At 37.9% G+C, this 16,844-nt stretch overlaps 1 protein-coding gene across 15 annotated transcripts in view; it reads right to left on the bottom strand.

Annotated features, from left to right (window-relative positions):
* Positions 1–16,844, bottom strand: part of ADGRL2 (adhesion G protein-coupled receptor L2) — a 538,071-nt gene that overhangs the window by 154,264 nt on the left and 366,963 nt on the right. For all 15 annotated transcript variants that reach the window (XR_012905938.2, XM_075936335.2, XM_075936334.2 and 12 more), the window contains one exon: positions 13,362–13,532. Coding sequence is in view for 14 of the 15 variants with exons in the window: in XM_075936335.2 (XP_075792450.1) it covers positions 13,362–13,434 (73 nt within the window). In the remaining variant the exon portion in view is untranslated. The remainder of the gene's footprint in view (positions 1–13,361; positions 13,533–16,844) is intronic.

Here is a 16,844-nt window from a genome sequence, read left to right as displayed (position 1 = left end):
TATTGGCATTTAAACTTCTTCATTACATTTGTTATTTATAAAATTCCATAATTAAATTTTACCTAGTTTAAGAACTTCATTTAAAAATGTGTTTTAATACAGTATTTTTTATAAACCACACTGAAAAGATGCATTAATGTGCTATGAAATAAAAGCTTCATTCTGACCTCAGCAGAATTAAACCACTTTTGTGTTTAATGCCTTAGGACACTATAGCAAAAAGTAAGCTTAAAGGCATGTAATTCCAACTACATAAATAAAATAGTCAGAATCAACATACCTTAAGCCGAATTTTGGCATTGTCCCTACAGTAGGATATCAACAGGAGAAATGCTCCTGTTGACTTCCCTTACATCTTACGACTGCAAGGAGTACTGCAGTTGATGGGGGTTCCCTTACTGTTTGATTTAGTAGTGTCTGGGTGCTATATATTATAATCTGTAGTAAAACTCCTTGTTGAGGAAGTAATCATTCCACATGCACAGTAGCGTCAACTTCTTAAATTTAAAAGCTCGAGTTAAATAATGTTGTAAAATAATCAAAATAATCCATCTCCATTGTGCATCAAATATCTGACTAAGCACTGGTTTAGAAAAAATGATGTACTTTTTTACATTACATAAAATGTCCAGACTGAGAAAACAGCTATAATTTATGTACTTTCATGACTTAAATGGCTAATGGCCCAACTAGACACTAAATTCATATATTAGATGTTTCAAACACATCTGTATCAAGCTTCTGGGGAAAAAATACCCTTACAAAAACCGAATCTAACATTCATGAAAATATGAATATAATCCTTAATTATAGCCACGCTTTTACTTTGTAGTCGCTATAATCAATTGGTTGCAATGAGGTTTATTCTGACTCTAAGCCTGTAATCTTTTGAAATAAAAATACTTTATCAGGTATTGTAAAATCCTGTGATGGGGGTGAGGAGGCAGTAAACTACTAACACATTTTTTTCAAAGTGCCACTGGAAACAATTCATTGGGTCTTATCAGAGGTGGTTTCAATTTTCTATCGTTCCATTTTAACCCGCCTAATCAGTTGAACAAAAGTACTTTATGTGAAATGATTCCTTCAGTTGCCTTAGCTACAAATCCCTACAGTATGCTATAATTGAAATCTACTCACGTAAGTTAAGAATAATTAGAACCCCAAATTAAGCTAAACACAAAGTTAATTCAAATAGTCAGCTGCTGTCATTTACATGGTTACAGTTTTATTGTTCCTTACCATCTCTGGATACTCTTAAAAGCATTTTGTTGGTTCTTCACTATTTAATATACTATTCCAAATGTAAATGGGAGCAAGAGCCCAAATCTGGCCAGAACCCGCCACTTCAGTAACAACTTGATCAAGTCTTTTCTCATTGTTTTCCCCAATACTGTCACTGTACCTTTGCTATCAGCAATCAGCCAATTAACCATACTGCTGAGGAATGGAATGATAGCTCTCAGATACAACTTTCATGGTAAGTAAGACTAGTATCACTGATTCTGATATGAATGTCATCAATGCAACAAAGGAAAGAGCTTTTGAAAGCTAACAGTCAGAGCACTTTGCTTTGTCTGAACACTAAAAGGAAAGGATTAAACAAAATTTTGGTCATAAATAAATGGCAAAGTGAAACTGCTATTCAAAAACATATCATGCAAAAGCTAGATAATAATGTATGTTACAAACTAAATATATCTTATGCTGTAATCTTATGCAGATGCCAGAATATGTTACAACTCCACTGATTTAATCAAGCCAAATGCAAAACTAATCACTATATTAATGTAGTTAGTCAACATACACATTTGGTAACTCAATATATTTATTGAATAATCTTCCTCTATGGGCACTCTGCATATACTAAAACACAAGGCCCATTATTTCTATAAAACCTTTTAAGGCAGTTTATAGTATGTAGGTATTCAAGGTTTTTATACTCTAATTTACACTGCACTACTTCAGATGGTTTGAGAGCCGAAACATTTTCAGTTTCATGTAAAAAGTTCTCTCCCCTCCCCAGTATACTATAAAACCATTTTTAAACAAATAAAATTCAAAGTTGTTGGTTACTGAGTGGTACTTGATTTTTAAGGCTGGAAATGACATTATATACCATGTTGAGTTAATCACATTTTCTTTTAGCTGGTATTGTATTCTATAAAATGATGTACTGTGATTCCTCCATACTAAGGTACGATAATCCACAGCGCAAACCACTAGTTTGCCCTCTAGTACTTTCCAGGCTTCCCTCTTCATGCACACCAATTTCATCTGTTGCAAATTAAACAATGTAAGTGCCAAACTGTTGTTCTTTGTTTACTAAGAGCAAATTTATCTTGAAACCATTGAAATGCCTACTCAGTTTTAAATGGCCACAAAACCACTTTTTCCAAACAGAATTACAGTGCTGAAGATACATTTTTGAATCAGTACATTATTAACATTCATTTTACAAGTAACACCCTTTTACTACAGAAATGTATGAAAAAATATACAAAAATATCAAAGGCAACTATCATCCTTGAGCTAGAGAAACGGAACTGTGACAGCTCGGTGAAGAATATGGGAGATAATAATGTGAAACATTAGGGAAGGAAGGTCAGGTTGCATGCCAAGTAGTCAGACAGAATCAGTGGATAAAAGGCCAATTAGAATGAGATGTTTACAAGTGAGAGGTGATATGAAATAGAACAAAAATCTTCCAGCTACAATTTAAAGACAAAATATTTCTCATTTCTTTTCCCACCTAAAAATCTTATTTACTATATATTTCAGAAACGTATGTCTGTCTGTCCGCCTGTAAATCTAAGTTCAAGAACTTCTTCTAAACAGTAAGAGCAAGGGCCACCAAATTTGGTGTGCAGCTTCCTCTTATCATAACTTGAAGCAAGACTAGAGTTTGGTTGTGCTAGGATAATGGAATGTGCCCGGAATTAGATTGTTTCTCATAAAATGGAAAGGGGGGGGGGGGGGGCGCGGGTCTGGCAGAGAGTTATACTGCAGAATGACCACAGGGGGGCAGTAAGGGGCCAGAGAAGGAGACCAGGCAAACCGCAGAATGCAGTTTATGTACCCCACTGACAGGAGCTTCTCACCTGGCCCTAAGCTGCTGTGTTGAGAGAGGACTAAGTCTGTCCTCTCTCCCCAGAGCAGCCTATATATTGAACCCCCTTATCTCCAGCCCCATCCCAGAACTATGATTTTTTAAATGAAGAAAAATGAGTTAAGGCCCAAAGTAAAACTTCTAATGTAACATATATGCAGAATCCGCTGAGAGTGACAGTTCCCCATTACCTTTCCTTATTTTAAATGAACTTATTGAATTCAAGTTTAATAGAAAAAGTTTTTTTTTTAAAGTAAGATACTGATTATATTCTGCTAGTATAGAACATCAATGGACTGGACTAACTCCTAATTTATGAGGTTGGGAGGAAGGAAGGAGTTAGCTCTCCTAAGTCTTATCGTCAAAGCCAGAATTAAAGTTATGTGGACTCTCTGAGTTCTCCCATGTATAAGTTGCTTAGTTCGCTTTCCAACCCCTTCCCCCCCCTCCCCCCCCCACACACACACGTTTCTGAGGAGGTAAAAAGATTTTTTTTTCCAAACATCATTAATGCACAACATGGAAACACCAACAAATTACCTTATTAGTACAACTTAACAAAAGAAAAGGGATGAAAAATTCCCAACCACCTAAATTGGTGTAATGTCACTGAAAAAGAACACATTTTCCCTCATTCCCCTTAAAAGGGCTGTCTTAATGTCTGTCACTTGGACATGGATGAATTGTTTCCATTTACTGAAAGAGGCGTCCACCAATTGTGCAAATAATTATACAGCTCTATTTCTTTACACTTCAGAAGAAAGTTAGAAGACAGAGATAACAAAAACACAAGGGCTGTGTCTAGATTGCACCCCTTTTCCGTAAAAGGGATGCAAATTAGACACAGCGCAATTGCAAATGAAGAGGGGATTTAAATCTTATTTTAAAATCTGATTTTAAGAGGAATAAGGGATCTTTTGGAAAAGGCTTTATTTTCCGAAAGATCCCCGTCTAGACTAGCGCTTTTTGCCGGCAAAGCCCCGAGCCGGAAAAAAGTGGCAGCCATGTTTATGCAAATGAAGCGGGGGAGATTTAAATCCCTGCTTCATTTGCAATTGCGCTATGTCTAATTTGCATCCCTTTTATGGAAAAGGGGTGCAATCTAGACACAGCCAAAAAGTTTTATCACAATTGGGTTTTGAAAGTTAGCGGTCTAGGTCGTTCAAGTTTCTTTTTGGTAGACAGAAAATTTGAGAAATCTGGAATCATGGGGCTTTCCTTAGTTTACATGTCAACAAATATTGCTGTTTAAGTTTTTTATAATATTTCCATGGATTTAAGATGACACAAACTTTACTGGTATGCTAAATGTGGCGAAAATTTACCTTTTTAAGAACAATGATGGCAATTCAAGAGAAAATCCAATATTATTATTAGGGATAACATTCAAAATGTCAATCCAGTAATCCCTGTACATTACAATAAACCTGTCAAGTTTGATAAGATTTATCAACGAGTAAACTATTGCAGCAGTTCCCAGCCACCGGTCCACAGACTGCCAGGCCAAGATGCCTGTCAGAGCAGAAGCTGGCTCAGCTCCAGCAACTGTGGTGACTGATTTTGCTCGATAGTGATAATGGGGCTGAGGCAGCAGGAGGAGGCAGGATAGGCAGCTCCCTCCCTGCTCCTTCCTTCAACCCAGGTTAAAATGGCAGCCTGGCCAGGGCTCTGCGCTTCCTCCCCTCCCCTCTGCCTCTACCCACATTGGCGCGAGACATGCTTGGGGAGGGAGAATGCACAAAGGAAGAGGGAGAGCACGTGCTGTCAATGGCCACTCTCCCTGCCCACGTGGCCAATTCTGCCCAGCAGCAGCACTGGGGCTGAGGCGGCGGAGCAGGAGGAACCTCCTTCCCTCCTCCCTTTTCCAACCCAGGCAAGATGGTGGGCCCCTGCTTCTACCCATAGGGGTGCGAAACGTGCTTTGGGAGGGAGAGAGTGCACCGCTAATGGCCACTATCCCTGCCCACGTGGCAGTTATGGCCATGCTCCCTAGAGGGGGCAGTCTCACTCTGGGGAGCACAGAGGTGGGGTGGGGTCAGGTCAAAGAGCAAAGGGTTATTGGGTGAAGGCATGGTCATGGGGCAAGAGAGTGTAGGCATGGGCTATAAGGGTCAGAGGTTAGAGAGTCAAAGGGTACGTAGGGTTGGGGGGTCAAAGGGTGTAAGGCACTGGAGAGCAAGGGACTGGATTGGGGCTAAGCCAACAGGTAACATTTTATTTGTATATGTAGATAATGAATATGCAAATATGCAAATTAAATGTTACCAGTCCACCAACAGTTTGTGAATGGGTCTGTCGGTCCACAGTATAAAAAAGGTTGGGAACCACTGACCTAATGCTACAGAATACAGTGCATAAAAGTGAAAATGGCAATAGTTTTATTGGTGTAAATTTTTATTATTTTTTATTAAGGATCATTATCCTATAGAAACAACTGAAGAGAATCTCCTGTCCATGGGGACCCAGTGTAAGCTGGGACTCAGCAGTACCAGCTCACACCAGGTCTGGGACTGCTGTCCCCTGCCCCCTCCTTTTAAGCTGGTTTCCCTCAGTGCTGGCTCCTGCTCCCCCCTTTGCTGCCTCTAATACAGAGGCAGTTGGGGGAAGTAGAGAGAGAGCGAGTAGTCAAGGAGTGACTCGCTTACATCCCTAGTCATAAGCAACTGTATACCAGCATACAGAAATGTTATAGACTATCAAGAGAACATACACAGACATAAAGCAAAGTTATTTTTAATTCTCAGTGGACTGTTTTTTTGTTCCTTGTGAAATGCACCCTGAAAGTAAATCACAAAGAAAGAAGTGTATATGAGAATTAGTGTTTCATACGAAACTTTCATTCAACAATATACTTGTATTACCAGCGCACAAGTATGTTTATTGGTACAAATTCAGTAAAAATAAATGCATATTTTAAACTGAACTACTACTTTAACTGTTCCATTCAGTTTACTGATGTGATCCTGCAAAGATCTGTTCATATAACTTTACTCACATGAGTACTCCATAGACTTGAACTGAACTTCTTGTAGGTGTAAAATTAAATGCGTGATTGCAGTGTAGGGTATGCGTGTTAAATTCAGATTTACTTTATGAGAACCATTATTATTTCCTGATTCTGATGTGGACAATACAACAATAGTAAGACGAGAATGTTCAGTTATATATTATATAGTCTGCAGTTACACATTCAATCAGATGTTTTATGTTTTTTCACTCCCAAGTCTATGAGTTACAAACCTATCCACTTTGTACTGTTTCAAAAATATAATACAAAACACAGCTAAGGAGGACTGAAGAGCGTATTGATAAAGTTAAATAAAATACCCTCTCTCTCAGGTACAATAGTGCACCTCCAATTACACAGGAATTCAATCATTGAAATAAACACGTTATTTGGTTTTGAAAACATTAAAGCATGAGTCTCAGAGCCGGTGGGCCATCTACAGTTCCAAACAGGTCTACAATCCGGCCTGAATGCAGCTACCAGCACATGACTCCCTGTGGCCTGGGAAGGGGAGCAGGGTGTCCATATCCTTCCTCCAAGCCCAGCCCCTGCTCTGCCCTCTCCCTCTACACACACTGCACCCCTTCTCTCAAGTCCCCTACCCTCTAAGGAATGCAGCCTGGGAGATGGCAGCAGAGCAAGACAGGCTGCTGTGTCTCTCTGCTTCTCCAAGGCTCCTGCTGTCACTGAGTGGGGGGAGAAGGGGCTTCTCAGCCCTGCTCCCGTTCCCCAGCCCATCAAAGACCACATGGGCTAACCTAAGTATGATGTTCAGTCACATCCATAGACCAGTTGGGGTGGCTGCCACAAGGCCCCTCAAAGAGCTGGGCCCAGGGAAGCCGCCTGAACTGTCTATGGATGTAATGGCTCTGCACACACAGGGACACGAGGCAGTAGCACAGAACTGGTAGCCAGAAGCAGTGTTAGCTCCACTGTGCTGCCAGTGAGGCCCCTGGGAGTATTGTTTATCACCTGGGGACAGGGGATGTGAAGGGATGACAAAGCCGCACACTTCTCCCTCAGTGTATGTCTACACAGCAACATTATTTCAAAATAACTAGCGTTATTTCGAAATAACTTAGTCCACGTCTACACAGCAGGCAGTTTTTTCGAAATAATGGCAAAATACTCTGACTCCTGTAAACCTCATTGTACAAGGAGTAAGGGAAATCAGAGGGAAAGTGCTCTATTTCAAAATAAACACTGTGTAGATTCTACCAATTTCGAAATATGCTATTTAGAAATAAGCAACACAATTGACGTAGCTCAAACTGCATAGCTTATTTCGAGTTAAACCCAGCTATGTAGATGTACCCTACCTGAGTCCTACCGGGGTACCCGCTGGCCTGCTAGGAAGATTTGAGGACTGGCACTGGCCCTAAGGTAAATTGAGACAGAGACCCCACAGTGGAGGTAGTAAAAATAAAAATTATATATTACCAGTCGCTGTTCTCTATGACATAGCCAATAAATTTTATATAGGTATGGCCAATCCACATATGCCTTGTAGAACAGCTAAAGACTATAGGATCTTTAATCTTAACTATATCCAACTTTGGGAGTGGGAAGAAGACTTTGAATCAACAGTCAGCTAAGCCAAGGTAGCCAAATCAATTCAATCTCATCCTAGTGGTTGATCATATAGCTATTCCTATTGAGACTGAGCAAATGTATCACTATGAAAAGTGGTAAATTGAAGCAACAGTTCAGAAGACTTTGCAAAGGCAGCATCTGCTCATAGCATGAACAAATTGTTTTTGTACATTTTTGACAATTTTCAAGGTCCTTTTTTTCCTTGTGAAGAAAGCTTCTGAAGCTACAAAACAGTTTACCCTTTCACAAGAGGAATTTAAAGTTTTAGCAAATGACAGCAGGAAGATGGATCTTGAAAAGAATAGCATACAGTAATTTAGATTTAGAGTTTTTGTTCAAATTTTATAAAAAATACTAATGAATAAAATAATTTAGTGGCTAAAATTAACATATTTAATTCCTCTAAACAACTATTAATCCAGTATTTAATATAGAACTACAGAAACGGAGGCTTCAAAGCTATCAGACTTTTCTATAGCAATGTCATTTCTCCTACACTTTTTAAATAACTATTTTCTTTCCCCATGCATGAACCTCAGGTCCCATCATAGACGAAACAAATGAAAGGACACGCAGTGCCCACATTCTAAAGAATCTCATGTTTTCCTCCACCTCCTTTTCAGCTAGTCCAATGGCCTCCTTAATCTGAAACTGTACTTGAAAAGATTATCTCGAATAGTTATTTAAAAATAAATCTAATTTCACTATTTAGATCAATTTACTTTTTAAAATCTGTGTTGACCCTAGGTCTCTTTCAGGATACAAAAGGGAGACATAACTAACTAAATACTACCAAAGTACTCCTCCTTTTGTTCAGAAAAAATATTTAAAGCAGATCACATCTTGTTTCAGTTTTCATAGGCACCCCACCATTCCTTTTTACTTAAATGTTTGCCTCTAAATAATCTGCATTATTTAACAAAAACATTTTTTCCCTGATAGAATCATAAGATACACTGTTGGATGACTTATCCTGGAATCTTATCACCATTTTTCTGAAGCACTGTTATTTATAATTAATCAGTGGTACCAAACAGCGCCAGCATTCAAATGCCTGACTTTTACTTACAACTACATTATACAATATAGGTTTTACTGAATCCACCAAGGAACTGAAAAAATTGGTTGCTTAACAGATCTAGTGCAAAATTATACTCATCATGTTCCTGGATACTTTGTTAAACCAAGAAGTTCCTTAATAAATGTTGTGTTTCACACAGATCTATTGTGATTTAATTCTCCAAGATGGAGAAATTCAATTTCCATTGCTGCTTACTGATACATAATACTACAGGGACCACTACCCCCGAAGAAATGGACAAAGCAAAAATTAAATCAATTAAAAAGTTGATTTCCCCTCTTAGTGAATTTCTTCTATCAATTGAAAGGTATACTATGGATAAGAATTTAAGTATGATAGGCCCAATCCTGCTAACATTTACACAGGCACATGTGAATTTACTCATTTTTATAGATGAAGAGAGAAATGTATGAATAACTATTACTTGAGGAAACAGGTTTTTTAAAAAATCCAATACATGCCAACGAGAAAAACTTTTAAAATGCTCCTACACATAAAATTTTAAACCCACTCCCAGTAAAGTTAAATCAAGTATTGAATGTAATATTAAAAACTACCTAGATTCATTATTTTTATTGTTCATCTGTTCTGATTATGTGATGACAAAGAAATAAAAAATAAACGTAATTCCAATAAATTGAAGGAATAGGTGAACAATTATCCATCAAAATAGTAAATTAGTATAGTCATGATGCAACTTAAGCGTCTAGATATGAAAGCATACTAGGCAATCATATGCATAACAGATACCTATCTGCCTTTATTTATCTAAAAAGGGGAGGTGAGCTTACCAATGATGTTCTTTAAAACAATAACCACCACCCTCTGTAGTTCAACTAATTCTCCAAGGCAATTCTCTTTTTAGTTAAAAAACAATTCTCTTTTTAGTTAAAATATTTCTTTGTAATTAGTTTATAGATTAAAGGAACTTCTTGTACTAGACTATGCTGGAAAAAGAAGCACAAGAACAGCTTTAAAAGTAATGTTAAATAGGTCAACTAATTAACTTTAGTTCTTCCATGACGTTTCTATTTTTTGCTTGGTTCTTTTGTTTTGGTATTATCTACTTTCTGCAGTTAGCAAACTAACAGACTTCTCTAAAACAAACTGAGATGACACAGATCAACGTACAGGGCATACCCGCTATAAGTCGCCTTGCCTTGGTATACATCCGTTCCACATTAAAGTCATTGACGCTTATAGGAACTAATGCATTATAAGTCCTCCCATTCCCCACTTTTAAGTCACGCAAAACAATTTTTGGCAGAAATGGAAGTCAGCCACGGAAAAAAAATATTCCCTGCTTTAAGTTTCACTACAAGTCCAAGTTTTTTTTAATGTATCTTGGACTTATAGCGAGGACAACCTGTATGACAACCTGTATAGTACAAGTACGTACTAACCCTCTACAGTTTTCCTTCTAACTGCCAATTAATGTCCTTTCCAGGTTCTCTGTACCTGTAGAAAGGAATTGTTTCCAAAGCAACCTCTTTGGCCTGTTGCATAGAAAAAGAAAGAAAAAAAACTTCACTTAAGTACAGATATATGATTCTTGACTTGAGATACTGCAGATAATACGGTAGCATTTTATGGAACACTCTCTGCCTGCTAACCCCCTCGTGGGTTAACTCACTGTGACAGCAATGAGGACTTTGTCTTGATTGGAAAATTTTTCATTAAGTGGACTAATGAACCATTGGTCCACACCTGGAATCTTTTTTAACTGTACAGAAACATTCACACATGATAGTCTGGAATTTAGTTAGATTTCTTTTTTTTCCACCACCTGAAACAACCTGTTTATGTAACACACTTAAGTAGCTAGATTTCAAGTCAAACAATTAAAAATATTCCTACTTGACTTATATACTTCTTTATTTTAACATTTGTTTCTGGTTATACTTCCAGGGATGAAGCGTCATTCTTAGCGCATATTACTTGGCATAGTTTTATGACTGAAGCAAAAGGCAGCTCCATATCATCAGAAAGTCTAACAATTCATTTTGCTTCTGGTGGCTTAAAGTCAACTCAATATTAATATTCACTTATTCACTTTCAAAATACAGTGCCATAATAATTCATTTATTCTAAGAATTTTCAATTAATACTGTATTAGTTCGCTAGCTACTCCAAACTCCTTCCACTGCTTTAGCTGAGGAAGTCTTGTAGAGAGTTTAAAGGAATTGAATTCAGCAATAAAGCATCAAAAGATGGCTACTGCCTCCCAGAACAATAGGGATAGTCAAACAGGGATCTGAAATACTACAGTTGAAAATGAAAATTAGCTTTCTGCAAATTGTAATAATTCAGCATGCAAAAGTTTTCAGTTTATTTTTTCCACCCAAACATAGTAGATAAGCTTTTTGTTGCTGCAAACTTCTTGCTATATCTACGTTAATCAGAAAAAATTATAATTGTTTTCTACATTTTCCTCTTCCTGCTTCCAGATTTTCAACTGCAATATATTTCTAAACTCTAATACTGAAATATTCTAATAAATATTTAAACAATCTTGAGTTGAGAGATTTTTAAATAACTATACACACACACACACACACACACACACACACACACACACACACACACACACAAACTTAGCATTGTATAACTGTCATTGAGCACCTTTAATTGGAAAAGCCATGAAGTGAAAAACGCCATTTCCCAGTACTATATTCTAAATACAATTTCAAACTAGTTCATTCATTCTTGCAAGATGAATGCATTTTTGCACCAAACACAGTAATTACCAAACCCAACTAGCTGTAAAATTTAGATACCTAAGCTCCTACTGGCCTCGTCTCTGCAGAAACTTGTCTTTAATATGCCAATAAGGTTTCATCCAAGACTAAAAACAAGGACACCAAGAACACATTTATGCATGACTCTAATGAATCATAAGTTACCATCCAATGAAGCCGCAAAAGATTAATGTGTACTCCCTAGGAGAGTAGGTCTTCAACACTATACTCACCACTCATTTGGGTGGGTGCCAATGAAATCTTGTATGAGTTTTAGGCAAAACTAGACCTCTAAAGGCAATAACCCTTCAGAAAGGTGCCTAGTCTGTACTCCTTGAAGTCTACACAGGAGTTATTACTATATTTCAGCAAAATAGGTTTATCAATTCAAGCCCAAGAGCTCAGAGAGTCTTAGACTAGAACAAATGTTTAAATAAACATATATTGAATATGAGAGCTTAATCCTTTAAACTGTGGGTTTTGTTTGACAGTAGTTCTTGTTTTCTTTTACTGTACTTTGTATTCTGATTACTCAGTGGTGTTTGGTCTATGAATCCAAAGAATTCATACATTGTGATCTATGCCCCTATTTTACAAACAAAAGTGGCATCAGATGTTACTGAGGATCTGAAAATTAAATCACTACACTCTTAAAAGTTGTATATTATCTATCAGTCATGATATCTAGCTATCGGAACAAATGTTATTATGGGGAAACTGCCAATCTGAAATCTAGGTAATTTTTAAAAATACAAATTTTTACAAGTATTCTTAGATATTACACTTATTCCCCTTGCCAATACTTGTAGTTAAAAAAAATCCTGTTCTTTTAAAATGTTTCTCTCTCCATTACAACTGTGTAAAGGAACAACAAAAACAATTAAGGAGACTGGTTATAAACAAGGGAGTTTGCCGGACCAGGAGAGGTCAGGGCCCTTGTTGGGGGACCGCCAGCCTCCAGGCCAGCTCCTCTCCTGGTCACCTGGCCTGCTGTCGACCCCAGCCAATGTGTCAGCTGTACTCCTGGCCCCCTATCTTGCTCCCAGCTCCCTCACCCACTGGCTAGGCTCCCAGCCACCTGCCTCCTTTGGGTTGGCAGCTGGGCTCTGCTCCCTGGCTTTGGGGCTACTAGTCACCACCCCCTCTGCCACCAGACTCCTAGCCCAGAGCCACTGGGACTCTGGTCCAGCAACATCTATGGCCCTGACATGCCACAGTGAACTGATATTACACAAAGAAAAAAAAATTCCTCACTAAGCCTATCATTTAAGAGCAAACTTAAGTGCTATGCACAACAGAGGTAAACAATGTACAGAGAACAGTTAGGTTTTTCAATTGGCAATGTCCCTATATCCACTTTCAGTTTTATTTGTCCATTTACAGTTTTATTTCCAGGAAGCCGGTCAATGGAAGAAAAATAGGTACTCCAATTGCTGCTTTTGGTTCCATTAAAATGTATTTTAAACTACTGCGCATTGTTTATGTATCTTACAATTTACTTGTGCTCAAGGACAGTACAGTGAGAGGACTAAGCAGAAGGAATCCAAAAATAAACCACCTACCAACTCTATCACTCCAGCTGTCTGAATACTGTGATCTAGTGTTACTATATCAAACAATATACATGTTTATTTTTAATGTTTGTTTTGTTTTAATATCAATCATTTTGACTAACAGCTCTAGATCAGGACAGGTAGCAATTAACTGTTTCTAGTTAAGCAGATGCATCCTAAAACAACTGAGCAATCTAAAAGTAAAATAAATATTTTAAAATTATACAAAGTATATGCTGGTCTCTCATCTGAAGCATAATTAAAATATATATCATCTTACCTTCTGTATACTGAAGGAAGCTCATTATGAGAAGTAACCAAAATAATTGCATTCTGCAACCAGAAGATACCATTATTGATCCTTAAGTATTTTCTTTGTATTCCTTAATGATCCCAGTTACAAATGCCCAGCATCATTGAAGCCAGTGGTCCGTATCATTGATCTTCATACCTGGTGATGGAAAACAACAAAAGAGATTCCCTTGTTAGTCATATGCCAGCAAATTAAAAAAAAAATCACAGATTGAATATGAAATTTTAGCTGACATGAACACAGAAAGTATTAAAAATATAACAAGACAGCCCCTTTACTGTGGCTGGAGAATGGACAGGTGTGCTGGATTTATGATCAAAGTCAGTGATCAAACAGGATTTACAACAAAACAGGATGAAGCAGTTTAAAATGTGATTGTAGTTAGTTGCTCCTTTTAAGAGATACAGTGAAGATAAGAAAATGGATTTGAAGACGACTGAGGTACAGATCCAAGTACAAAAAAAGATACAGCCCAACAACAAAACTTCTAAAGAGAAGCTCAGTCGGACCCCTCCCCCATCATGGCTTCCTTGCTCTCTACAGGAGATAGGAATGCCAGTTTTTCTGTTATGCATAGTTCTGCCCACTCAGACAAAAAAAAAGCAAAAGCAACAACATAATCATCAAAATAACCATTTTTCTGAGGATGCTGGTACTTCCTTGATCAGTAGGGTTTCAGAGTACTTCTAACCATAATGAAAAACCTTTTAAACAAAAATAACCTAAATGTGTTGCAAGCACATTGTGAGTATTCCCACTTTGGATCACATCAACATTAACCCATGTCAAAGATGGTACTCCCCATGACCACACTGGGTTTAGCATGTGACTGAACTCCTTAGTTCTACAGAGAAGACAAGCTCACCTGAAGAGCTTCTCCTACATACCATGTAACATGAAAGGCTTTTAAAAGGCATGGTTTACATTTTTCCATTATAGCACAAAACAATTATTGAACTTGACGGTCTGACCAGCCACCAGCACTCTTCAGTCAATGCCTTCGTTCTTGCAACCACCATTGGAATATCAGGTCACAGCAGATAGCTCTTTGAGATATTTTTACTCTCACTATAATGCACAGTTGAATTTCCAGTATGAGTGTGTGCTCTCTGAGCTACAGGAGTGTGCAACTCAGAACACGGTAATAATGAAACTCTGAACAATGCTGCATAAGCACAGATCAAAAGAGAAGTTCTGTGCCCAGGGCCTATAGGCAGACAGATCAAAATTTTCAAAGTGTGGGTGCTCAAGGTTACACTTAAAATAAGCGCCCTGATTTTCCACAGATCTTGTAGTCTATCTTATCTTTCTTGCTTGTGCATAGCAAACTGAGGCTGGCAGCAAAAAAATCACGTAATGAAAGGCAACTACCAGGACACCCCTGATTCTAAGTTACTCCTCGCTAGTTCATTTCAACCCATTCACACTTAAAAAAAAAAAAAAGTCCCCAGGCCGTGAATGAATGACATTTTATAAAGTTTTATAGAACAGCCTTGAGATCCTTTGGGATCAAAGCTGCCACAAAATGCATCAGTGATTATGATAGTGCCTCATGGAGATACAATGTGGAAGTTTCAGTTCAACAGCTATATAGGGAGTCTAAAAATTGGTGTACACTTAGGACTTGAAAAAAAATCTATTCATCCAGTAACCAGTGACAAGTGGGATAGTTTCTCCTTCTGATTTTTACAGAATTTACACTTTCCCCTTTAATAAAAAGTTTTGAACTCTGATGGTCAGAGTTTTCCAAATGCTCAACAATATAACATTTTTACTCTGCCATTGTAGACATACAGCTGCAATACCTCTGATGTTGCTCATTGCTTTAACAAGCAGCAGCAGGGTGAAATTAACAATCACTTAATTTGTTTCAGAGCTGCCATACAGAGTCCTATGGGAAGAAATGAATCCATCAGTAGAATGCTGCTGCCTCTTGTCCACAAGACTTGCACACTTCCATAGGCTGTGAGTGCAGGAAGACACAATGCCATTGCAGTCTGACAAGCATTTAATATTAGAGTAGCCAAGTATGTTGCATCACGGTGGACGTGGCTTTAATGGCGATGCCACTTCACTGTTGGAATTTTTCCACATACCTCTTACAGAATGCAAAGCTCTTACAGTCTCATACACAGGGAAATGAAAGAAAACTGGCATTCTAAGCTTTCAACAAAAGAGGCTCTTTTCCTGTAATTTGCAAATACAGCCAACAAGTACTCTTCAAGCAAAGGGGCAGAACGATGCATACCACACATGTATTTCCACAAAGAGCAGGACAAACACAGAGTAGCTCTTCCTGGCCCAAGCCCAAGTGCCTAGAGGTGAAAGATCCATCACCAATTAATCTGGCACTGGTACATCTGCTGCTGCAGGAGTATCCTGCAGCAGACACAAAGAGATAGTCATATTTTATTTCTTAAGTCTTCCACCCTGGGCTGAGAGGGCTTTGCATATTGAAAAACCTCAAATCCGTACATGACACACTGCATACAGCTGAAAGTAAGATTGCTGAGAAGTTCCTGCTTAGGAAGAAAAGCGGGTATTGCCACTAAGACATCTAAAAACTGGGAATTCTCCCACAGAAAAAGCCTAAGGAGAATTTAGAATAATTCTTCACCCGTCACACCCAAAGGGCTAAATCACTGAACTATTTCACAGACACTACAGACTGCTCTTTATGATTTGAGCAAGCAATTAGAATAATTTGAGAGTGTGGATAAGGCACAATAATGGCTACAAGTGAAATTAAGTCAGCCTTTTGATTGCTCCCAATCCGTCCAGAGGATTTTGATTTTCTGAGATTTAGTTTTAAATGGGCTTTTTTAAAATTTTTATATCCTAATGCTGTATGGGCTGCTTAGAGGCATGCATGAATTTCGAAAAGGTTTTCCCACCTTAAAGTGGATAGTGACATGGCTGTGCTTTATCATCCTTCACCTTCATGCTTTCTTCTTTGTGAGAAGAAAGGAAGCAAATAATCAGAGAACAGTTAAAGACTGATGACCTTTTCCAGGAAAAAGCTTCCCACATAGGAAAACCAATGGCAGAGGGAAGGAGTAAAGGCCTCAAACCTTCTAAACTAAAAGGACTTATTTTAGGTGTTCTAACACCCAGCAATAGTTTTTAAATGAGGCTTAAGAATATTTCTGTAACACTACAGTAATGACCACCCTGCTTTGGGAGCAATATGAACTGAAATGTTTGTGACGAACAAGACAACAGGGTGTACAACATCTATCCCATTGTAGTCCGCTGTGAAATAAAACTTAACTCACTTTAATGCCAAACCAAAGTATGTCTAATGGCAAAGTATGTCTAAAAGAACTAATTCGCTTTCAGAAAACTGCTTATCACCAAGATGTGCTTTCAAATAGCCAGAAAAAAATAAAATTGAATTTAAAAACTGAGATTTTTTTTGTAAGCAAATTAATAATAACTCTCCGTTAAGCT

The sequence above is a fragment of the Pelodiscus sinensis genome, chromosome 9, assembly GCF_052426305.1.
Source record: "Pelodiscus sinensis isolate ZL-2025 chromosome 9, ASM5242630v1, whole genome shotgun sequence".
Taxonomy (NCBI): Eukaryota; Metazoa; Chordata; order Testudines; family Trionychidae; genus Pelodiscus; species Pelodiscus sinensis.
Note: the sequence above shows the minus strand (reverse complement) of the source record. Positions and strands in the feature narration are given on the sequence as shown.